The sequence below is a fragment of the Polypterus senegalus genome, chromosome 4 (assembly GCF_016835505.1).
Source record: "Polypterus senegalus isolate Bchr_013 chromosome 4, ASM1683550v1, whole genome shotgun sequence".
NCBI lineage: Eukaryota > Metazoa > Chordata > Cladistia > Polypteriformes > Polypteridae > Polypterus > Polypterus senegalus.
The window spans coordinates 188,966,692-188,993,069 of record NC_053157.1 but is presented as its reverse complement, the minus strand read 5'-3'; the positions used below and the strand labels follow the sequence as shown (position 1 = coordinate 188,993,069).

The following is a 26,378-nucleotide window of genomic DNA, read 5'->3' as shown; positions in this document are numbered from 1 at the left end:
TACATCACCTTCACTTGAAAGCAGCACTGGTTGTACAAACTATAATGCGGTCAAGTCTTGTCCAAAATTACACACTTAAACCCTCAAGTGGTCTCACCATGACACCGAGGAGTCTGAACCTCAAAACCCCTGGAACAGCTTATATGGTGCAAATGTTTTTTAACCAAGAGCCAAATAATAATGAGATGCAAAGCGAACAAAGAGGTAACGTTAACTCTAGGAGAAGGCAGAAACCGCATTACCTGAATAGCCTCCGTATACGTGTGCAAGGACACTTCCTGGACTTCTCCACTGGCAAAACACTCAAGTACCATTAATCAACACACACACAAAAACTGTTCAGCTACAGTGAATCCAAAAACCCAGCATGAAGTCCGTGATAATTTTGTGTTGTATAACTATGTCTAGTCCTTCATTAGCTGTGAAGTAAACTGCATCCATCCCCTTTTTTTACATCCCTGACCTGAGCCACTGATGATTCCCAGTATGAATACTGACCGCTGCGTCACCAGATCACACTTCTTCAGTGCAACTACAGCAAACAGCTGGACGCAAACTAAACTTGCACTCAGTTTCTGTTACTGGATTGCATGAAACGCACTCTTCTGATTGGCTATATGACAAAGCACACCAAAGAAGTGGCGAATGTGGGTTTCCTGCCTTAGTTCCAGTGTTGCTGGGAGATCAACATGGCCATTTTTACTTTTATTTTACTTCTGTTACATAAATATAGCGTTAAGCTGTGCATTACTTTAAAAAGAAATGAAGACTACGCAACACACATCACTTTATCTGGTCACCCCACACACTCCTAAGGTTGTGCTGCTCAACCTAATATTTTATGTTCAGCTCATCAACATAAATTTAGTTTTTTCAGGAATATTTAGACAGACTCAACCATTAGAAGGAATAATGTGATCACCAAAGCACTTGCCTGAAGATCTTTATCTGGTGGGCAGTTTATGTAGTTGTGGCTGCCAAAAACACGTGTGAAGCCAGTACATAGTGCAGCAGACATGTACAGACAAAAAAAATACATGGCCAAATAACCAGGCTACTTACAGAGAAATGCGTGACAACAGTTTCTCTAAACAGAACAACAACAGGCTTCCGTGAATAACCCGGTTTCTAATACATATAACATGTAAACACATTGAATTTTGCTTAAAATGTCATTTGATTTAGCTGTTAATGAACTTAGTAGTTTGTTTCTATGGCTTGCTGGCGCTCTTTTCTGCCACACCAGCCATTTCCAAGCTTTAACATTTTCTTTTTTCTGAGAGCACAATTAAATTTATTGTGGACAGAGCAGATCACTACTGATAAAGTTGCTCTGCATCTCAATCAGTTAACCTTAATAAGAAAAGAAAAAAAAAAAAAAAAAAGAAGAAAAAATTCACTGGAATGAAAACCTACAGCCCTCCATAACAGGAGTTTGATACCCTTAACAAGTCTGCAGACGATGACTTTTGCTGTATTCTCATTATCCACTGTACTACAGTTTCTGTAATCCACACAATTTCACAACTTTCCTTAAATTTGTAGTTAAAGTAAAAAGGAAAAAATGAAGGATTGAACTGAGATCCTCAGGCGACGATCACTCTTGGTACCCAGCATTAGCCACTAGCAGTTAAAACTGCACATTTCCTCCTAGCTGTCCAAACCCGGCAATGCAACGGACACAAGCTGCCAAGGCAGGGAATCCCTCCAACCCCTCCAACCCATCAAAAGAAACGTAGATGGAAAAAGAACCACATTTATTACAATTATCTACCATAAATATATTTACAGGCTGTATAACTTTTACAAGTCTTCAACATGCTTTAAATACTGTAATGTGTTCATCAGTTTAAAAAACAAACCAGTAGTTCAGTCTAAACCCTGCCCCTTCCCATTATGTTTAGGTCACTATTAACAAAAAAGGCAAAAAAAAAAAAAATCTAAAAAATAAAATTAAAACAAAATCATAACTTTTGACTACATAGTCAATAAAAAAATTTCCAATCTCAAATATGAGCCAGCAGGAAACAAACCACATTTCAGAACTCAAAATTTGAAAGGGCTTTCCCAAAACAAAACAACATACACGGGCTGCTCAATTCTCAGACGTTGAGAGAATCTGTGGAATAATGCATAGAATGTCAAGTAAGTACAGGGCATCTCAACAAGACTGGAATGGACAGGTCGATGTAAAACACGTGTACGGGTTCAGAGGAATGAAGATCGCATGAAAGTCAGCTTAAATATACCTGATAAAGAAAGGGAAAAAAATAAAATAAAAAGACAGACTGTGTGCAGAGTCCCAATCCAGGAACCATTTGCAAAAAAACACTCAACAGGATATTTCCAGAAAAAAAAAAAAAAAAGCTAATCCTGCTACGGTTTTCTTCCAAAAAACACAGACAATGCAACTCCAGTAGTGGTCAAGATGCAGAGAGGAATCAAAGTAGCTGCCTCAAGTACAGTGCAATATACAGTCGAATGCAATTCGCTCCCATTGTATTGGATGCCCTTTTAAGTTTTGCTCATGCTTGACACGTGTGCTTTTAAAATTCCCACAGCATCCTTCACAGCATGATAGATAACATTTTTCACCTGATGATGACAAAAATAAAACACAAATGAGCTTTAGCACACACATTCAGCACAGCATACAGTTTTTGGATTGCCCCCAACTTAATGCTACCTTACTGAAATAAAACCGGTCAATTTACACTTGTTACTTCAGAATACCTGTAGGCCAGCTTTCCATACTACCTCACAAAAGTGATCAGACGCTGCCCACTGCTCACGCCCCATGCACTAATCCAGAATTTTAAGTGAATTGGACTGACTGTAAATGGAGAGAGCGGTTCCATTTTTTTTTTTTTTTAAGCTTGGTTTGTAGGCCTATATACACTTTCATTCTGCTTTTCAAGGTGTTTTGGTTATTTATTATTTACTAATGATTATGGTAGTGGTACAGTCAGCATTCTGTACAAATAAAAGTACACAAGAAAACTTTGCCATACTTCTACAATTATAGGACCGGAATATTAAGTAATTGCTCAAAATTACACACTTAAGAGTGGTGGAAGATGGATATCTAACCTTATTCTTTACAGGCAAATATAAATATCTATTCTGTTTCAGTGGAAATAAATAAGGAATATTAACAACAAATAATTAACACTTGGCAGTCTATTGAACATACCTGAAGTTTATCTTCATGGTTGGTGTGAGTATTAGAGAGGTATCTAAATTCCTGAGTAAGACGGAAGCAGTGTTTTACATGCTCTGGCGATACAAAATCTTCAGCAACTTTGATGCAACTGTACAAGTTATGCACCTAAGGAGGAGGAACAAAGTCAATATAATGGCAAAAAAAAAAAAAAATCATGATAAATAGCAGTGAATATACAGATGTATTCATCAAATATTACTGAGCTATATATATATATATATATATATATATATATATATATATATTTTCTACAACTGTGGGGTGGGCCCCCCTAGGGAGGAGCAAAGTAACAAAAAGGGGGCGCGAACATGTGAAAAAAAGAAAACCAGAATCAAAAATATGAAAAATACATCTATTGAAACCAAAACAAATTAACTTAAACTGCATTCTGATACTAGAAAAATAAATGTCGATAAAAGTTAAGTAGGTATAATAAAATATGCATCTATGATATATCATTAATTTAAACAAAGAACAAATTGGTATTAGTGGGCTACTTTCAAAAAAATGTTAGAGGGGCGCAATTAAAACTGTTATGAAAACACAAGTCACAAATACTTAAGAGGTTGAGAAACACTGACATACATACACTGAATGTGCGTATGTAGGAGTCACATCTTATATTATACAGACATACTCACAACATACACATACACACACTTCTAAGTAAAATATATGTTTAAACACTTACCTGATGAGCAGCTCCAGCCGGTATAAAGACAACATCACCTAGAAACTGCACAATAGCCCAGCCCTGTACACCATATTCTTGAAAGAGTCGTTTTCGTAGGGGTCTGTCAAGATACCAGCTTTGATCATGAATTGGATCATGATCTGGGGGGTTTTCTTGACCTTGCTCCTCTGCAACCTAAGTAGCCAGAAGATGCAGTAGTTTAAATATAAATTATTTTAGCAGACCAGATTAAATTCATCCTTCTCCATAACATCCAAGGAAATACAAAACCTCATGATTCTGCTATACGTGCTGTACCTTTAAGAGAAGTTGTCGAATTTTGTCTGTATCTCTTGCAGCATATATGTGCCATAGGGCTCCAGGCTTCTCGTTCCCTTCTAAATGGCGCTTTAAGGTCAGGTCATCAACATCACCATCTTTTATGGTTTGTAAAACCTCTGTTTGAGGAAGGAGAAAAGTTAATTTCAATAATGTAACATATACAGGACAAAAATTACAATAATAATGATAATCAAGTTTGTTTAAAATAATCTGATGCAGACAACAAAAAAAATAAAATTAAAATAAAAACACAGCAAATCTTCCACTGACTACCAAGCATACACATCAGTACTCAAGGATTAAGATGTTGTTGCAAGCTACAAATGGCCAGTGTGCAATGCAAATTATCATTATCTGAACAAACAAAGTATCGCTGGCAGATCTGCTCACACAGAGTAACTAAACAAAGAGGTGCAATTCTCCATTTTCTAACCAACAGTCCAGACTCTTGCTTTAATTTTATCTACATCTCCTCCAAGTCTGCAGAGTCATAAAGTACATCTTCTCTCCAGAACACAGTAAGTATTACTAAGTACTTCTACTAAACACAGTTTCTTCGTTAAAAAGTACCCATTTCACTTTAAAGTCTGTTGAAAGCCCAGTCATCCGTTAGTAGTCCGAGTAACAAATAAATGTAAACTAAACAGCAAAATATGAACTTTATCATTAAATCACTATCTGCTTTAATAAATGGCAAGTGTGATTTTTAGATTGAATTGATAAATGCATGGAACAAAAAAATAAAGCATAATTTTCAAATATTACTGTAAATACACAGCAAAATAGGAACAAGATTCTTTACTAGACAAAAAGGATGAAAGAAAATTAAGTTTTCTATTGCTTATCTTTCTCATTTATTGGCTATTAAGAGATACCAAAATGAAAACTAGTACAGTAATACCTTTTTCATGATTAACTTCTCCTTTTGGGATTCCCACATAGACCATGATGTTAGCTGCATCAGACACATCCAGATGAAGGTTTGTTGTGCCATATTTTCTGTCTTCATCAGTTATTAAACCTAATTAAAAAAATGTTTTAAAACAAGTTCACACATGAGAGAGAGGTCGACTTTATTTTCAGTTTTATTGCTTTTGACAGCATATAAATATCACCCACTGGCAGAGTGACAGGCAGGCACAGGACTCAAGAGTGTGAAAACAGATTCACACCAAGATATGATTAAATTAAGACATTGCTAGTGTTAATGCTTGAAGTGACCGATTTCTAATTTATTTTTCATATATGCCTGCAAATCCCAATTTGTGTCTTAATGGCACATACTTATCTTACCCTTAATTGTATTTATGGATTATTAGAGAAATCCTCTTAATTGTGTTACCAAAGATGAAATGTTATTCTGTTCAATAAAGCAAGTAAATAGTCTTTTGTTGGGTTGCAAGACAACAGCATTTAAATAACTATAAATGTGTGTTCAATAGCAGCAAAAAAAAAAAAAAAAAAAAAAGAAACAAGTCACTTTATTTTGCAAAACAACAGACTACTCTTTTCTCTCAAGGCAGTAGTGGAAACCTTTGTATGAAATTTTTAGTTATTTAGCAAACTGGATCTAAGCAGAACAGAAAAAGAAACAAAAGGTCCAGAAGCACAACTGCACAAGGGAATAAGTACATCAGATTCTGTTTCTTTATATCAAATCTCCATGAAACCAGAGATCAAAAAGGCAGAAACGTCTGCAGGGATGAAACTACTGTAGGTCTAACAGGATACTAGCTGCAGTTCAGCCACTTCCAATCACCATTTTAAGGCCAATTTCATGATTGAGGTAAATAACCATGACAGCATGTCTGTCGGAAAGACATTTTGAACACAATATACAAAACACCACTCAGTAATTGAAACTACTCTTTAACCTACCACAGGCACTTCAGAAGAGGTCTGAAGCCAAGCATGTTAGTGCCCAGCCAGTACGGAGATGGGAGACCACCTAGGAAAGCTTGGGATGCGACTGGAAGAGAAGCTGGTGAGGTCAGCAGGGGATGCTTACCCAGTGGTCTGAATGTGGATCCCAGTGCAGCGAGGGGGAAACACTATGGTAAAATATTTGGATGAGACTCTCTGGTCATAAAAGATCCCTGGGCATCTTTCAAACAGCAGAGTGTATCCCAATGTTCAGCCTAAATTGCTCTCCATGGCCTAGTCATTCTGCCCTCCTAATTATCCCGTCACCAATTGGCTACCTCTCTCTCAGCACTTCACCACCTACTATCTAATGTGCAGCAAGTGTACTGGTGCAAAAATGGCTGTCGTTGCACCATCCAGGTGAATGATACACACAAGTGGTGGTTTAAGTAGCTCCTCATGCACTATGAAAGCACTTTTGAGTAGTCAGAAAACTTCCATATAAAATGTAAAGAATTATTATTATTATTTTATTAATAATGCTAAAGATTAACTCTTGGAATTCTCTGAAAATTTCCACTTTAACAATGTAAGGTTTTCAACATAATTTTGCTAAGTATATTAAGGGATTTAAACCAATTTATGCAGTTTACATCATCTACCTAAAATTTTTATATAATAATCTGTGTTTAAAAAAAAAAAAAAAAACTCACCATATGCATTGTACATCTTTGGGCCCAAATCAGGGCGAACAAAATATTCAGGAAGCCTAGATGCCAAGTTCAACTTCCCATCTCTTCTGGTATATTCTGGTAGGGGTATTTTGCTCATAAGATCTTCAAAACTACAATCCAGAAGATATACAAAAATTATTCAAAGTTTATTCATCCATCAATTCTGAAACCTGCTTACTACATCTGAAGATCACAGGGTCTTCAGTCCCTCTCAGTAGAATTTCACCCAAAGCAGAAACCCACCACCACCCAGACACTGACTATGCTGAGCTCCCTGCTTTACTCTCTCTACACCCATGACTGCGTAGCCAAGTACAACTCTAACACCATCCTCAAGTTTGCCGACGATACCACTGTAATAGGTCTGATCAGCGAGGACGATGAGATGGCCTAAAGGGGGAAGGTCAGACTCCTGTCAGAATGGTGTCAGGACAACAACCTCAACGTTAGCAAAACTAAGGAGACGATTGTAGATTTCTGCAAAACAGGCAACAGAGCACAGCCCCATTTACATCAGAGGTGAGGCTGTAGAGCAGGTCAACAGCTTTAGGTTCCTCGGAATCACCCTCACTCATGACCTTAAATGATCAAGTCACACTGCGGCAGTAGTCAAGAAAACCTAACAACGCCTCTACTTCCTCAGGAGACTAAGTTAAGCCCGGATGTCCCCCACAACCCTGTGCAGATTGTACAGGTATACTGTGGAATCCACCCTGGTACAGCAACTGCTCAATTCAGGACTGTTGGTGAACACAGCACAGCAGATCACGGGCACACAGCCCCCTGCGATCCATGACATCCACACTACATGCTGTCTCAGGAAAGTGAACCGTATGAGGCGGGACCAAGGCCACCCTGCACTGTCACTTTTCACCCTTCTCCCCTCTGGGAGGCAACCAAAGCCCATTTGGACACGCACCTCCAGGTTCAGGAACAGTTTCTACCCAACTGCAATCAAACTCATGAACAATCAATAGCCTTGTGTCACCTCCACTGCTACCTGCACATATACTTCTGCCATCGTCTCCATTTACTCCTAGGATTCTGGTTTTACTTATTTATATTAAATTTATTTATTGTATGTGTTTTTTTGTCTATGTTCACTGTCCGTAGGGGCACATGCAAGCAAGCATTTCATTGTACATGGTACTTGTACACATGACAAAGAATTGAAATTACCAAAATGTAAAACTGAGGACCACGGACCTAGCCATAGCAATAACCATGGAGGTTGTGGAATCAATAATTTCTAACAATTAACCTACTCTTGTAGTAAGTTTCCTTTGTAAATGATGTTGTAGAGATTAGCTTTCTCTTAAAACTCAAAATTTTACCAGGATTTTTTGAAAACCATTAAGTTCCCAGCTAATAATGCTCAAATTATCTACAGAGGCAAAAAATGGGAGGGGGGGGAAATCTGTACATTTTACCCTCACCAAATAGTCAGGTCTGTTGTGCTTTGTTAAGGCAATACAGTTAACTTTCTGTAAATTTATAGAATTACTCAATAAAACAAATTCCAGAAACCTAACTAAAGCGACATTAAAATGTACTTTACCGAGAGGGCATCATATCTTTAAAATCATCTCCCGGAGGCCAGTCTTTCAATTTTAAAACCATAGCTTCACCATCCCTTGACTTAAGACGCTCTTAAAAGAAAAGAAAAAGAGAAATATCAGACTTGTACACATAAAAAGTTCAATTACTTTAGAGATGTGCCAATGTCATCTTACAGTGCATGTACTTGATACTTAACCAGTTATTTTAGATATGCCTTACTTGATAAATCTTCAAAGCCATGCCAGAAGTCTCCCACTGTTGCTCCAGCAATAACTGAACTAGTTCGACAGTTGACAAGCTCTGCCTCCTGTTCTCCAAATTCACGGTAGAAAGTTTCTGGCTTCCATAATTCTTCATTTAATATATGGTGCATTCCAGAAACAATAACAGGCTGTAAATAAATATTAAGGTTGGAAAAAAAAATTATATATTAACTAACTTTATATTAAAATAAGACTATTTTATACAGCATGTACGTTTCTATTTAACAATTACAGAACTAATTGGAATTTATTTATTCTCACCTGCCCTTGTTTCCAGCATTCTCGGAAAATGTTCCAGTTATTTTTGTGAATGGGGTCCTGCAGGCAAAGTAGACGACCATCACAGAGCCAAATGTGAGGTACCTCTGCACTCACCACAATGGGATTCAGAATGATTGGCTTTGGAGCTTCAGTCAACTCTTTTTTTTTGTTGGCTTCAGTGATCGCTTTGCTTTGGACTATAGAAGCAAAGATGTCATCTAGAACCTTTGGTGTACTTTTAGAACCACTGTTAGTCTGTGCAAAATAAAGAAACAAAGCAAATAAACTAAACAATATTTTATAGCGATTAATTCAAGATTAGATTAAAAAAAAAAAATCCACTTTTAAGTTTAGCAATACCAATTTGTTGCTGTATTCATGTGGAACACATTGTATGCAATGTTAAATTCAAAAAACAGCACACACACTTAAGATGACTAACAAATAAGAAAAATTGCTATTATTAAGATATTCATGTTTGAATATATGTCAGCTATTAAATTACAAACAAGTTATTACAAACAATAAGTTATAATTGAGGAGCTCGGACAAAAGACTATTTTGAATAAAAGTTCCACTGGAGTTACCAAGTTGAAAGAAAGGTGTTTAAACTCAATCTAAGTAACAAAATAAATAACTTCATAATTAGAGCTGCAAAAACTAAATTAACGTTATCGACAATCAATTATTAAAAATGCTGGCAACGATCACTTTCATCGATTAGTTGATTACATCATTACGCTTAATGTGTTGTGGCATGCAATTGCATCACTACTTCTCTCAGCTGTAAACACATTTGAAGAAAGGCTAACAGTCAGCAAGTGACAGAAAATGGTGACCCAAGACTTTCAAGGTTTGGGAACACTTTACTCTGAACACGGGCGTGGAGAAACACATTTGCGAGTTGCAAAATGTGTAGGTCTGACTTTGGCACGAAAGCACATCAGAGGAGCGAGACTAGCCGTCATCCCAGTAAGCTAAGGGTCACTTCAGCATTATGTGATACAGGCATAAAAACACGTTTGCTAGGCTAGGCATAATGACACAACTTTTGGCTAGTCCAGGCCTCCAAGTTCTCCATAAACAGAATATTATTGTGAATCACAGAATATGAAATTAATAGAATCTAAGCACAGAAAAAGATTTTTAAGGAGGATGAGGTTGGGAGCATAAGGCAGGACTGCAATTTGTTACAACAACAAGATTTAACCATCTTAGATTTTAAAAGTATACAATAAAACAAACAACACACCTTTTCTCCATTCAATAGGCTTCTTAGACTGCCAGAGTTATTTGTAACCGGTGTCAAAATAGAAGAGTTGAAAGTCTGGAGTGTTGATGAAGACTTGATAAGTGGAGTGGTGAAAGCAGAGAGTAAGCTGTTTTTTCTTAGCTCATTTGGAACAGCAGGTAATTGAAGTGCTTTTTCTGCAGGTGAAGAAAATATTTAAAAATTGAAGTGCTGTAAAAGTGGTTCAATGTGAAGCAAAGCACTACAGTTACAGTAACAAAGGCACAACACTCAAACAGATCTTTTACATAGCCACGTTTTGCTGAAAACGACCAACTTGATTACATGAAATGCAATTACAGCCAAGTATAGGACCACCACACGAAGAAATAACAAAGGCTCCATAATTTGGGTAAGATATGTACTTCTTTAAAATTATTCAAATGTGTTAAAAAATTGTAATAATTACTATACAATACTGTAAAGATTTAGTATATTTTTAAAGAAATTTTAGAAAGTAGGACTGATGTTAAAACAGTGTCTTTCTTAAGAAAATAAAACATTTGTTAACCAACCATTAATGGGAAGCATCACAATGCAGCCCAGTTTCTAAAATATTGCATCAGCTACTGTATTATAGTTAAGTGTGCAGTATTTTTAAAGAACTGTTGAATTTAAATATCTACAGGAATACTACAGCAAATACAACATGCCCACTGAGGGAAACATTAGTGAATTACATGCAGTTAGTTATTTTTCCAATTTCACATTGTTCTCTTAAATGCATTCATAATGTACCTTTATTTTCTTTGTTTAAATTCTGATTTGCAATATCATTTATCCAGCTGAAAGGATTAAGGTTCTGGAGAGCAGTGCTTTTGAATGCAGCAGAAGCATCTGTAAATGCGGAGCTTGTAGAAGGCAGTGTAAGAGCATCAGTTGGATTGTGTAGCCGAGTAGCCAATGAAGACGACACTGGAGTTACTGGTAAATTCTAGTGGAAAAAGAACCCAAAATGAATACTTCATTATGAAACTGACAGAACAAATCAACATCTGCACATACCCATTTTGATAGATTAAAAACAATGCAAGCCAGACACTACTGACTGAATTTTATTTTCATTTTATGAATTTCACTGTCGGAATCACTCTAGTATCACTTGTTATTCCAGAGTCTGTTTCATACTTGTCATTTGATGATCTTAAACATTTACTGTAGCATTCAAACATGCACTGCAAAGTAGGGCTGCCAGATCGAACTTCGCTATTCAAATTTATTTTAAGAAAGTCTTGTTTGAAGGCAAAGGTGGACATTTTGTTGTTAAAGGACTGTTGTTTGATTCCACCTTACTAATTTTGCCATTGTGTTACTCAAAACTTGCCATGCAAAGCTGCAATATTTTGCTGATCTGCTTTTACGCTTCACGTTAACAATCCACCTTTTCATTATTCTGAAAGAATAGTTTATCATCTTCATTACTAAAAATTACAGCTAGTCAGACCCTTCATAAGGTAGTGTTTGCTTTTTCAACACTCTCCGCACTTTGATCTACATACAAATCAACGCAGAGCAGTTTTTATTAATGCTTCTGTTCTCTAAAAGAATCAATTTGCATTTGATTCTGCCCAATTCGCCTAAGCCTAACATCCCTGACTGCTGTTTAAGGCTAAAAACTTTATTTGAGCAAATGGAAAAGAACTGTCATAATTCTTAAGTTACTTTCATTACAATACTTTAAAGTCTAAATTTTAAACAGCCTTATCACCCAACAGGTCTTGTCCCACAGTTAGTCTCCTCTTAATGTGGTTGTTGGTTTGACACATAATGCCTAAAAACAACGAGGTGTAATTAAAATACTCAGGCCACAGTATCTGTAAAGGAGGAGAAAAAGATTGTGCGGACACAGACTTGATGCTGTGACAATCCTGTCTTTCTGGGAGAGTCCACAAGTGTCAACTAGCTTTTTATTCTGAAGGTTGTGGTATTAACTGTACCCTGCCACTGGAAACTAGACACTTCCAAAATAGCAAAACAAGGCTGCCTTTGACCTATCTGCCTCTTGCTTAAATTTATACTTTGCTCACTATTCTAAACCTGTTGCTTGCTGTCTTACCAACTAACCTGTATTCCTGATGATCTAAAACTGCCCTGCCTATGCCTGTTTGCCAGCAATGCACTCAATGAAGCCAGGTGTTGCAAGCATTTCAGGATTTGCAGATGCACGAGTAAAAAAAAAAAAAAAAAAATACTGATACTAATGCTAGTAATTATATAAAAAAAAAAAAACAAAAAAAAAAAACAAACACAAAAGCATGTTTGGCTCGTATGGATTTCAGCTCCTTTTCGAGTCTGCTCTTACGGACTGCTGTTCTGAGAAGGACTTTCAGGCCCAGCCATCAGTACTATACTGAAAACATGATGTTGGTGCAGATGCTTGGGATTTTGATGGCTCTTATTTATATATAAAAAATAAATAAATAAAAAATACAGTTGTCCAAATACAGCCAAGTTTTTTTGTTGTTTGCATTCTTGCTGTGGCTACCATATTAGGAATATATTCAAATGTTTACTTATAATTTAAATATTCAAACCGCATTTAAATTATGGCTAATTTAACAGCCCAGCTGTTAGGGAAAGTGGAGATATCAATTTTAATTTATTTTTTTAAAGAAAATAGCATTTTTATCTTTTAAGAGTTTAGCAATTATTTGGATTGTCTGCTTTCATATAACGGTGTTAATCAGGAGATCATACATTTATTTTCCTCATATAAAGGAAGGGTTGAGAAAAAACAAAGGAGGTAATGTAATATTAAAAATATACAGAAAAAAAAAAAGTGTAGAAAGACTTGTTCAAAATGCTAGTAAACACATATATGAAGAGTACCATTTGCTTCTCTTCTTTCACAGTTGGCTTTTGACTCAGCTTGTGTCTGCTTGCACATGGGCAGTTGGCCTTTATTCCCCATCTTCCTCTTACAGAGTGAACAATGTCCCCAACATCATACAGTGCTAAAAAAAAATAATTTTAAAGCTAAATTAAGTAAAAAAAGATCAAAATGTATTCCAATACAAAATAAACATAGCCTTAAGAATGTTACATATAGTGTACTGCTGCATTTTTAAAATAAGTAAATAATGCCAGATATTGTGTACATTTTCTTTTTTTTTTACCTGTTCCAGGAATAATTTGCGTTGGCATGAGGTTTTCTGCTTCATGCTGCTGGCCTTTCATACATTTCATCCATGAGAACACATCTGCCCTTTTACCTGTATAATAAAAAACAGTTTGTTTATTAACAACAACTACATTAACAAATTAATTAATCTGTACCATACATCACCATGGTGCAAAGTAACGTTTAAAAACAGGACAGTGGAACTCAATGTGTTACATTACTGTGTGTATATTCAACAAATTCTGCCCAGTTTCAATGACATGTGTTTTAATTTGCATCACTTGCTTTAAAAGTCTCCACAATCATGAAAAACTATTATAGAACACTGAATTAACTGTTGGGGCAGTTATAAAAGAAATCACATTATTTAATGCAATACAGCAGTAAATACAGTCTTCTTTGACTTAGATGTTTGCATTCTTAAAGTTTCAGAACAGCACTTGTAATTTATGTTCTGTACACTAAAATGGCATACATACTTACAACATAACTTACATACTACAATTATTTGTTTTTAAATTGTACTTCCTACACAATAAATACATGAGATCTCGAATACAATGACATATCCATACTCTTAATTCTTTTCAGAGTTTTTCTTTCCTAGACATTGTTTGCATTGGAAGACTTCACACTCTTTTCCAGCAAGTGATGTGCATGCTCAATTAGATTTAAATTAGAAGACTGTCTTGGTATGTCATTTCAACAGCATTTGGTTTTCAACATGGTGATGGTCTGCCCAAACAAACAAGTAGCACCTGCTTATAATAAAAGCAACCCAAATGTGTACACAAAATTTGATGATGTAGCTTTGATAATTAGTTAAACTAATGAACAATTCCTTCATCATACCAATATTTTAGCCCTACTAATGCCAAAAAGCTGACAATAGAAAGGAGGAACAAAAGCTTATCTAACTGGGTATTGCACATTAACAGCTTTTTGAGCTAAACACCTCACCAATAAGATATATCTCTCAGTAAATGGACTAATTGCTTCTCACCTGATAGAAGGAGGAGGTGATTTTGTGCTCTCTCTCTCTCTACATTATTTTGATCTCAATTTTAACTTGACTATCATGTCAAATATATAAACTTTGTTTTCATTATGATATTACATATGGTGGGCACAATATATGAAAACTTCAAAATTTTAAATTGCAACCATCTTTCTTTCCTTACACTATCGGTTAACAGAATCAGACAATAAATCAATTTAATAAACAGATATCCTAAATACTATTATTCAACTGGCAGATACAACTTATATACTCCCACTTTCCATTAATTATGAGAACAAAACCTACCATCATTTTTTCTGCTCTTCTTTATCCTATAGCAATCAAGGCACACACCAAAGCCACACTTTGGACAAACCCAATGGATATTGAAGAGAGTTGTTTCGCATACATCACACATATCACGGACACCTTTCACAGCACGTTTCCATGCAATTTCTTCTGCAAAGGAAAAAAATGCAAAGAAAATAAATAAAAAAAAAAAAAAAACCTTTACAGAAATTCCAATGCAAAAAAGGATGCCGGAATGGCAAGCATTTCAAACAAAGACAGGTATGTTTTTTAAATATACTTACTGTGTGGCTCTATTGATGCTATAACATCTTTCTCTTGCATAACCAACTGACAGAAATGATCCCCAATGTTAGCCAGAATATATTTTGCAGTGTCCAGATCCAGACCTTTAACTTGACGAGCTATAGGCAACCAGAGTTTAAGTGCCTCTGAATCATACTTGTCTGGTGTAAGGAATCCTTCTTCACGCAGAATGCCAGATTTGGCAAACTGAAGTCTAAAATTAAAATTTAGAATAATCATAACACAAAAGGGTTAAAAATACAAAATGCCAAAACATGCACAACAAAAAGATTTACTGACTCATATATAAAAACATCAGCCACCAAAAAAAAAAAACAAAAAACCTGCTTTGTTTAAAGTTCTTTGATGTTGTCTTGAGTAGCGATGCACAGATTTCCTATCTTAATTATTTTAGTTCAAATAATTTCCATCTATGCCAACATGAAAATTAATAATTTACAGATATACAATTGTAACCTCAAGTTTTGAATCATTAACTGCAACTAGTGAAAATGTATTGCCTAAAACACTCACTGAACATTAATTGGATTATTAAATGCTTCTATAATGAAGATCATCATGCTCAAGGTAAAGTATCAAAGGCCCCCTGTTTACCTTTTTTCTGTTGCTCTTAATGTGTGTCCCATTACAAAATTAAATAATGATGTGAAATGCTCATAATTAGACAAATATTCTGTGAATGCAAGGATGTATGGAATGCACTACACTTCTACAACATATATACCAGACAGTTACTGATTTTTCACTAAACCATTGCCTAAATAAGATGATCAATAAAAGAACGAACAAGCCACGTAATCAGAGATAATGGAAAACAGCTTTAAGAGACTTGGACATACTTTCGAAAATGGAAAAACCGGCAAAACACTTCAGAGTCATCACTTCTTCTCCGGGCGCTAGATACACGGCATTCTCGACACTTGTGAAGGTGAGGCGCAACAGAATTGCATGGCCCATCCTGCAGAAAACTTTCTCCAGTCTTCTGAAGTCTCTTAACTTTAACATCATCATTCAAGACAGACGACTTTACTGGCACTGTGTCAAAAAGAAAAAAAAAGATTTGTTATAAATTAGAACACAACTACATTCACAGCTCTGTAACTAATGGTATTAACTATTAACTTCCGCTGACAGTCACAAGATGCAAGGAGGGTAACAAAAATAGAAATGTAAATATAATGCAGCAAAATTTCAGGGTATCACTAATATGTTGATTTTCTATTATTTAGACAGTACCAAGCAGTTCCCAGCTTTTTTTTTTTATAAATGCTCTGACACTAAAATGTTTATAAATAGGAGGAGGAAGTTAAATTGGACTATGATAATTGGCTTTTAACATATGAATTTTTACATATGAACAGTGAGGGCAGATTTGTAAAAGAATGCTATGGAAGCGGTGAACATGATAAAGAGAAGCCTATTTCCATGATTCTACAGGCATCACAAAAGAAATACTGGGGCAAAGCGATGGCTGTCATGGAGTACTAATGGCAAGATACTTTATTCATTTCATAGTTACATTTTGATTATTTGGCAGAAGAAAAAAAAAAATGTACATAGTAACACTTTTTTTAAATTGTATACAATTTGTCCATCTTATGATTACTGAACAACCCCAAGGTGTTCTTAGAAAGGGTGGCTATTACTTGTTTTTTTCAAAATAAAATTTACTTATTTAAAGCAGCCATTAATAAATTATAAACCATCGCACACACTACTTCACCAAAATATTCCTTACCACTTGAGGATATAGGCGTGTGAAAACTTCTAACTTTTTGTTCATCGACAGCAGAAGTAAGACTCTTCTCATTCTTCTTGACTGGAGCAATTGAGTTTAAAATCCAAGTGCTAGGGTTAGCAATCTGTGTTTTCTTATCAGTAATCATGCAAATCTGGGCCATGTTCTGTGGTGATTTTTGATTCCATGGCTCTTGACTTACAGGGTTCTTCATTTCAAACTGAGCTGGCCGCAATGAGGGGACAAGTGGTACGCTAGAAAGTCCAGAATTTTTAGTGGTTTGAAAATTTGTAGTGAGCAATTGTTTTAGTTCCTCAGAGAGTAGAGGGCCTGGGGTTGTTTTAGCCCTGAAATCACTAGAAGGCTCATTTGAGGGATTAGGCTGCACTGCCAAAAAACTACCCATACATGGTGGCAGGGTGTCAGGCTTGTCTGCTTTGAAAGATCCAAAAAACGTTCCAAATGCCACTTCAAATGGATTCTGCGTTTTGTTTGGCTCAGTGCGAAACAAGCAGGAAGTTGTCAAGTCTGTGTTTGGCTTAGTCACAGACTTTAGAAAGCAGCTTTCCTTTAGGAAGGTATTCCTAAAATAGATAATAAATAATAAGTAATAAGTCAACCTTAGAAAATAGTTACATATCATAACATTAACATAATTAGAAATTTTGTTTTATAAACACCAAATACTAAAATGCAACAATTTGTTGAACTAGCGTTTTGGGTTCTAGAACGTAATAGAAGGGTAAACTGTTGCACAGCTGAGTCTACAGACAGATGTAATATTAAAAAGTTTTAGCTTTGGTTGTTTTAAGAAATATTTCAAAAATAAAAAATACATCAATAACTAAGTCAGCACAAACTAATTACAGAAGACTCCTACCCAAGAGGTATATCTGCGTGAATGCTTGGAGGAGAGTGTGCTGGAGGGGGTGTGGTCTGTTGTCTTAATCCTACACTGGCAGGAGCAGAGGCAGCATTTCCAAGTAATACATCTTGACTATGAGAAGGAATTGATGGCACCAACTGCTGTGGAACAAAAAATAATTAAAAAAAAAAAGTAAAACATTTTACTTTTGAGACTATATTAAAACCCATTTATATTATATATAAATAAAAATAAGACATATTCCACATAGCTAACCTACTATAGAGATTGATATACGACTGCATATCAACATCAACAGGATGTTAACTTTGTGACACACATAAAATGTAGTATAGAAGAAAAATGCCCTCCCACTTACTTTCCCAGACTCAGGTAGCTTAAACGCTTGGCCAATAAATGAAACTTCAAATATTGATTTTAGTCCGGGAACTGAATCTCTGCATTGCTGCAATGAAAACTCCGAAGTATACTTTGCTTTTTTTGCCTGTAAGAAAGCAGTGGTATCTTGGATCTTTCTCTTCATATCAGTGGTTCCTATGTACAGAAGAGTTAAAACAAGAAAACAATGTTAACAATTAATATAATTAGTGTTACCTTTAATGAAGGAGGAAATACAATTTTAAATGAATTTAATGAAGTATTTATAACCGTATAACAAAGCTAAATCAATGAATTAGAGAAAAAGGGAACATAATACTGCAAGTCATGGTTTGAAACAGTTTTACACCAGATTCTTGGTTTGCTATTTACAAAAATACTGTATTACCCACCTTCACACACAAAAAATAAATAAATATTAGACTTACCGTAACTGTCACAGTTCTGGCTTAATACTTCCACTTCAACCATGGATGGGTCAACATTCAGTTTTTCAAGCTAAGGATGATAAAAAAAGAATGAAATTTAATTTTCAGCAATTACTACATACTCATTTAACTTCCAGGAAGTTTTAGAAATGCTGTTTAAGTTAGAAGATTGTACACCAAACCTTCAAGCTGTATAATTCTACATAAATTATTTGTAATGACTTGACTTTAATGTGTGATATAAAGAATTGTGAGCTGCTTTTGCTTAAAGTATGAACTTTGTTTTCACTATTTTAATTATACTCAAGTGAGAGAGTTTACAGATAATAATATGCATACACATTTTGAAAAAGGACAACATACTGTATTTGAAAAATTCATAATTTATGCACTGGAAACAATACTTTAAAACCAAAACATGTATAAAAACAAAACTACAAAGCAGATTTTTTGCATAGAATTTACCTGTTCATTCTGGACTTCCATAATCTGATTTGCCTGATCTTGGTGCACAACTGTTGCAGTACACCACTGGTCAGAAGATTCGATGGAATATATTCTAACTTTAAAGCCAGTTAGATTTTGCTCACCTGTAACCAAAAAAAAAAAAAAGTATATTATAGTCAAAACACTTTTAAAAACAGCCATGAAACTGTACTAATTCTGTGGATTTGGGAGTAACACAGAGCAAGCATCTACAACTGGCCAATAAGGAGAAGAGGGTATCTACAGTAAGAATCCACTTGCAATATTTAGCATTTTAAAAAGGCACACAAATGCCGAGATCATATTGAATGATTTTCAGACCACCAGAAATGCCCAACATCCAATGGAAACACATGCAAGTCCTGCGGATGGCGTTTGACAGTGGCTTTCACTGGTGTCTCATTTCAAATCTTTGGTCTTAAAACTGTTCAGCAAAATTGAAAATCCACCAAGTTAATTAACAACTTGGGGCTGCAACATACAACCTGGGATAGAGTACTATTTTGAAAGCACTATTAAAAATGCTTATGAGTTTTCCCTTCAATGAACTTGAATAAAACAAATATAATAAAAAATAAAATCTATTCATTTTATAAAATTATACACTTTGCTTGCTTAGTTAGGCTTCAGCTTCCCTACAGTCCTGCTCTGCATAAGCAGGTTTTAGAACATTGATGTTAAAAAAAATAAAATAAAAAATTTGAATCTGTGCCATTTACTACTATTCTAGGATAGCTCACATACAAAAAGTAGACTTGTTCGCAGTCTAAAAACCACACAAATTAAACTTAATGCTAAAGATAAATAATAAGCTTCATACCTTGCACCAAAAGTTGCACAGCCGTTTGTTTTCTTAGCCAATTTTCAACCTCCTTTTTAAGGTCTTCCAGGCCTTTTACACAAAGTCCTAAATAATCCAAACCCTAAAAAATCCAAATATGTATTATTGCATATCACTTATTCATTGCAAATACCAACTGTTGCAAGTAAAGCAGTACACATACATTATGATTACTGAAATATTTAGGGCACTGATTTCTAATAAAAAATAAAAGATTTTACACTATTACTACAGGATTACTAAAAGAAGACATTTAAACCCTTAATGATCAACAACCCTTCACAACAACAATATATTTCAACCACAGTTTCAATAAATGTGTATAATTTGATTTAATGCCATAATAAATGTATTCAAAACAAACCCAAGTGTATATCCTACTTTTGAACTAAAATGGTTGAGATAAAAATCTTTTCAAAGATTCATGTGATGGGTGTGTCTGGTACATTTTGCCCCTTTGATGCCTACATTAAATTCTCAGCTAATATTTTCATGTCTGAATATAATTGCAGTGCCCTTCAAGCTCCTGATGATTCCTGTGACAAGTGTTTTATGGCAATATCATTAGGAAAAGTACAGTTAAAAATGTCACATTTGTTCTTTAAGAAAACAAGGAAATAAACTGTACAGTTCAACATATACTGCTGTTCTTGGTTGGTCGTCTTGCATTATTAAAGGCCATCAACCAACAGCACAGAACTTTCACTTTTAAGAATATTTCAGGCATTCTGAAATGAGTTGACTACAGTACTTGTTTATTCTTTCACAGATGAGACTGCAGTTTATGGGTTGCACATACCACTAGAGGCTTTTGGAGAAAATGCAACTGTATATGGTTTATATTACATTACTGAAAGTTAAAGTAATGGGTTTTTCCTGAAATCTTAAAATTTCACGAACATGTCCTTCAGCACTTTAATAAAATTGTACAAGGCTGCATTTTGCAAAACCTCCAGAACATAAAAATGAAATGTCACAAATTATACAAACATCATGCGTTTTGAAGGCTTAAAAATAGTAGAAATCTCTCTATTCTTTTCCGTGGTGCATTCTGTGAATTGCAATGTCATAAAAATGAACTACCAATGCTTTCTGGATAATTACCAGTTTAAGCTGCAATCAACATTCTAACGAACAGTTTAAAAACTACCATCCTGACCTTACTAATTAGTTGACTGCATAAATATACAGTTTAGTTTAAATATGTCAAAGCAAAAACTGTAGTTTCTGCATTTTTTCACCACATAACCTTCAGTCTGAAATTTACATTTTTAATGAAAGGCACCATTGGTGAGATGAATATGCAGTAATTCCGAGAGAACAGTTCTTCTGGTCCTCTTGCAACACAAACACAAAATAAGCATACTGTACCTGAAGTGGCTGTAAGGTCCCTTGTGAAAGAAAACTTCTGTCTTTCAATATGAGGTACTCAACAGGGATTAGGACCAGCCCAATTGTATCCACAAGTGGTTTAAACAGCTTAAAAGAAATAAACAAAGTTAAAAAAACAAAACACATACACAACTGCAATACAAATGTCTAGTCTGGAACATCATGCCTCACAGTTCAAGCATACATACCACCGCAGGCCAAAGCACATCACTGGAGCTTTCAGAAGGCTTCCTGGTTGCTAATGTTAAAGTATGTTCCACAAGAAAAACCTTCATTGGTGGCTCATAGACTTTAATCCATCTTCTTTTTTCCAGGTCTTCATTGTCAAACTCAACAAATACCTGACAAAGTAAAAATGTGTATATTAAATATTGACAGAATAAACAAAAAATAGAAGAGTATTAAAGCCAAATGACAGGAAGATGTTAAACATGGTTTAAAATACACTTTAAAGTGAAATACTTTAGACAAGTGGGAAAATATTTATGCACATTACTTTAATGTTTTAATAACCAAAGCATAGAAATAGGACTACTGGATCCTCGCTCTCACACAATATTAAAAAAAACCACCTTACTAACATAAGCGATCATCAATAATAAATAAAAACAAGGTGGCTTACAAATGCACTATGAAATCAATCCCTGCACAATGCCTGTGTGAATAAGAATTTGAAAATAAAAGCTGAACTTGAGGTAGAAACTGTATTTCAGATGAAGTAGAGCAGTATGAAATAATTTTCCTAAACAATCAGATTTCATTAATATAACTAAGATGAACTGTTCATTGTGGACACTATCTAAAAAGTCCTGTGTGCATTATAAAAAGTTACAAATACACATGTTGTCTGCAGGCAGGATCAAAAGAGATGATATGGGATTTTAATCTGAAACCTTGTGCTTTATAATTTCCAAGAACACAAAAGATACATTTAAAATGCACTTTCTTTTAAACTATATATGGTGCACCATTTTTACTTCATACAGTTTTAGATTTCATTGTTTCTCCCCATTATTACTTCAGTACCATACCAACTTTTGCCAAAAAAATGTGAAAACTAGATTACAAAATCCTAAATAAAAGGTTTTAAAAAATGCACAATTCAGGGTAAAGTTAACAAAGGCACATAATCAATGGCAATTGCCAGTCACTAAAGTTGCCTTTGTGATTTTTATGGCCATAAACCCTCCATTAAAAAAAAAAGACAATCATCAATTAGACCACAAAGTAAAAACAAAGTTTGACTTGGATATTGAAGCAATATCTGCAAAGTTAACATTGCCTTCACTAGTATGAAGTGAGTATCCAATATCACAGTAATTAATTAGCATTTTAAGAATGGAGCAAGTCTGATTTGACTTTCTTGACACTGCAGTATTTGGGAACACATCTTTCCTTGTATTAGATGCAATATTTTCCAAATTTCAGTTTGCATACCCAGAGATGCATGCAGGCAGGCACTAGGGCCCACCAGATTGAAAATTGTTGTAAAAAGCCTGCTACCGACATAAATGTATGTTAATATATGTAGTTTTCAAAGGCTTTTTTGTAACCAACTTCTTTCAGTTTTTCCAAATATTAGAAATTATGCTGCAAATCGGTTTGATTCTTATTTTTCGGGCATATTTTGTGCAACATAAATAGCAAGAAGAGTGCTCCAAAAAAGGTACTACTTAAGATGGAGAGAACGTCTTCAGTGGTCACAAATAATCCACCCCACACTGCAAGGCAAACGGCTTATGTGGTTGATATATAAGAAGGTCATCACCATTCACTCAAAGATATTCAGAGGCGCAAACTATTCATTATCTTAAGAAACCAACACCTTCCCGTCGCCTTTTTAGAAAAGCACTTCTGTCCGATATTCATATTTAATTTCAATCCTGTCTGCAAAGCGTTAATATCACTGGAAGAAATCTGTCTTCTAAACCGCTTACGCAGTTCATTGTATCAGAAAGCCGGTTCAGAAAACACACGACTGAAATAATACGACATGCAAAAAATGTTAAGAAAAATTTTCATAGGGTTCAGATGCGGCAAAAATGTCGGATTAAAAGTCCCATTAAAAGACAAAGCCATACAATACCCGAGTACCGTAAGAATACCGCAACACTGCAATATTTGTTCAATTAAGGGAGCCTTTAAATAATTTCGCATAAACTAATAAGACAACTTGCGTCAAGTAAACAAACGAGGACTATACCTTGAGGTCTTGGTCGGAGATATCTTTGTGCGAGACAGCTCGAATTTTTCCGGATTTCCAGTCCCATTTGGCTATCTCTTCCACTTTGAGGTGCCGATCACCGGAGACACACAAAAAGCCTTTGCCCACCAGGATAGGACGTGCTTTGTTGCACATTGCTGCAGGAGGATTGCGTGCAGTATGGTGCACGCCGGTCGAAACACTAAACTAACCAAGTACCAAACGTAATAATAACAATAATAATACGCAAAAAAAACACTTATTTCACTCACAATATTGATTACAAAAACATTGTTAAAAGACGGCTACACATAAAGCTAGCTCCTTAAAACTTCTCTAGTGGAATGACATCCACTGACTCGAAAATTCTTCTGTTTTCTTTACATCCCTCCACCTTCGGCCCTTGGTCGTAGTAAGAAATTAATGCCAGGCTTGTAATCTGTTACACTGAGTGCATATACTCTGTTGTAAATTACAAACTATTTTAATATACTCGGCCAGATGGCTATCACCCACGCCGCTCAAAAATCAGTAAATCTACCTTGTATCAAACACTTTGTGCACTCTTACAGCTAACAACTATATTTTTCACTGCAATTTTAAAGAAGAGTAATGCTCCCTATTCTTTTTGCCTTTCGAAAATACGATTAATTCTTTGCTCTAAAGCACAAATGAGGTCTGCAGAAGTGTCCTTTGAAAAATCCCCGCCCCACCGAACAGTAATTGGATATGAAACTCCGGAGAGGCGAACCTTAAACCAATACTCGATTTTCTATTGGTTATTCTTACCCATCCTTCAACCAGGGTCTGTCTCCGCCTACCGGTTTTATCAGAGACCGAGTGAGCGGAATTGCCTTGTAAAGTTCACCGCCTTAGTATTAGTGCGCGGCGCGTGCACGCCTGAAGCCGGGCGTTTCAGTTCTTACCCTTGAAGTGTAAAGTAGGACCCGTTTTATATTTATATTTTTTTCAAATAATATAACTTTTCAGTCGGCAGCTGAACCTGTAAATCCAACAAAGAACCTCTGCGTAGATAATTCTATAGTTTCTTAATTTGTATTTGTTTTTTCAGCAATACCGGAGATGAGAACCTCGTGCAGGCGGAAGGTTCCATTGTTATGGTGGGAGGTGTGCACTGGCCAACATACGTGCAGTTTTCAGCGTACGCCTAACAGCTGAAGCTGGGAGGTGGAGCAGAAGAAGGGGGTGCTTGTCGTTCAGTGTGGTTTTCAGTGCGTTTGGTGGGCGGTGAGGGGGGTTCCGTACGTGTGTATCGTGACCGTCTGGATGCGATTGTCAACAGACACATCGAAAAATGTCGGGAGTAAAAAAACGTTTTTTGGCAGGCAAACTGCTTGTTTCTGCATTCACTAAACCACCTAATGATTCCGACTCATTTCTAGCACGTCTTGTGAGATGTGTCAGCACGTTTGAGTAGAAGTGCTATTATGTGCAAGGTTGTTAAAACAATGACAAATTCTGCTCAAATGGAAACCCTCGAGAAATGATGTAACCATACCATATTTGGAAGGCAGTGGAACTAGCAGTTAAATGAAAAAAAAAAACATTTTTAACCAAATTAAGTATTGGTCGCCGTATATGTTCACGGCGTGTGTGCTTATTTTAATCAATAATTTATCGCAAATTACTAAACAATACAATGACATGAATAAACAGACAGTTATATTTAATTTAAAATAAAAATAGAACTATTCGATCCTTAATATAGGGCGATGAGATATGATTACGCACGCTTGATAGAAGCGGGCAAGACAATTGATGCATGATATTCGCAAAGCTTTTATTTCCTTCTAGTAAGAACGAACTTTTGTTCCCGAATTCTTTTTTTTTTCTCAAGGTTAAACATAACATCTCTGTCAGTCTTTGGTTTAAAAGAAAAAGTTAATTTCATCTGCCAGTTTTGAAATTTAGCATTAGGATCTGAACAGGGAGCCTAATGCTGGATATAGACATACAAGTCTTACATTTGTTATGTTTATTCTGCGGAAATAAAGATATTCAAATTTTCTTAATTTAATTGCTTTTTAAATGAATACTAATTTTACGAAGAGAAAGACATTTAGAAATATGTAATCACTGGATGCAAGCAAGTAATTGATCTTAACATCAGTTTCTGTCTGTGCCCTTCGTAATCTGCAACTAAACATATTAAATCAGTGGGATTTTAACTGTTTCTTTAAGACTTACTTTTTAGAAATATATATTACATTTCTTTATATATTGAACTCAGTCTCTGAATCTGTACAGTGCTCAGAGATCACTGCTTATAAGCACATTATGAAATAATATCAAATACAAAGTGATACTATTAATAACATTTAACTAACACAAAAGGATCATGTTAACCTATATTTTGCCCCTGCTATGCGTAGCTTGCTGTGCTTGACAGATTCGTAAACATGGTAACACATGAACAGTCAAGTGCTGAAGCAAAATGAATAAACTTTACTTGAATGTCTTACTCTACATTGAATCACCAATATTGTTAAACTGTAAAATTATTAATTAAATAAAATGAGCTTCAAGTAATATTACAAATTAAGCAGCATCACTAAAGGTGAGTTAGGTATGTAAACAAAAAGAAATGATCACGTATCTGTTTCTTTATCCATTTGCATCATTTTAGAGCTATCTGACATAAGCCACCATTTGCCTGGGCTACTTAATGTACAAAGATATACTGTTATAGTATAGGTTAAGAGGAAGTGGGGGACGCTGAAACAGAGGCGTATGGATTAAATAAAGGAAGATGTGAAGTAAAAGTGTCTGACTGGGGAGGAGGTGCAAGATTGAGCTGTACAGAGAGGATTGATCAGATGCTTTGACACCATGTAGAAATGGTAAGAGATAAAGATGAATGAAGAACAATTTTCAGGCACAAATAATAATACTGTCAAACTATTTAACCAATTTTTAAATATTAAAACTTAGAAGCAGTGCTTTCCGAGGTCCAGTGCAGGCTGTTGGAATGAGATCAGGCCAGGTTGGGGAGCATGCACTGGTACAGCATGTTGCTGCACCCACCACATGATAAAACAGCTGGGGATCCTGGTTAGCAG

General features: G+C 35.4%; 1 protein-coding gene across 2 annotated transcripts; it reads right to left on the bottom strand.

The window, feature by feature from the left end:
• Nucleotides 1-1,742: 1,742 nt before the first annotated feature.
• LOC120527880 (lysine-specific demethylase 3A-like) lies at nucleotides 1,743-23,996 on the bottom strand. Of its 2 annotated transcripts, none has more exons than XM_039751796.1 (25): nucleotides 23,299-23,996; nucleotides 21,284-21,436; nucleotides 21,075-21,182; nucleotides 19,683-19,785; nucleotides 18,842-18,966; nucleotides 18,377-18,446; nucleotides 17,929-18,104; nucleotides 17,565-17,710; nucleotides 16,685-17,268; nucleotides 15,786-15,981; nucleotides 14,925-15,139; nucleotides 14,638-14,790; nucleotides 13,327-13,422; nucleotides 13,040-13,164; nucleotides 10,949-11,144; nucleotides 10,172-10,347; nucleotides 8,920-9,174; nucleotides 8,615-8,786; nucleotides 8,394-8,484; nucleotides 6,815-6,945; nucleotides 5,140-5,259; nucleotides 4,215-4,354; nucleotides 3,915-4,091; nucleotides 3,194-3,328; nucleotides 1,743-2,595 (listed from the first exon to the last, which is right to left on the bottom strand). In XM_039751796.1, the coding sequence occupies exons 1-25, from the start codon at nucleotides 23,452-23,454 to the stop codon at nucleotides 2,515-2,517; spliced, it is 4,080 nt and encodes a 1,359-aa protein (XP_039607730.1). In that variant the 5' UTR covers nucleotides 23,455-23,996; the 3' UTR covers nucleotides 1,743-2,514. The 2 variants fall into 2 exon arrangements, with proteins under 2 accessions (XP_039607730.1, XP_039607731.1); XM_039751797.1 differs by having other exon boundaries at nucleotides 17,565-17,707.
• Nucleotides 23,997-26,378: the final 2,382 nt, after the last annotated feature.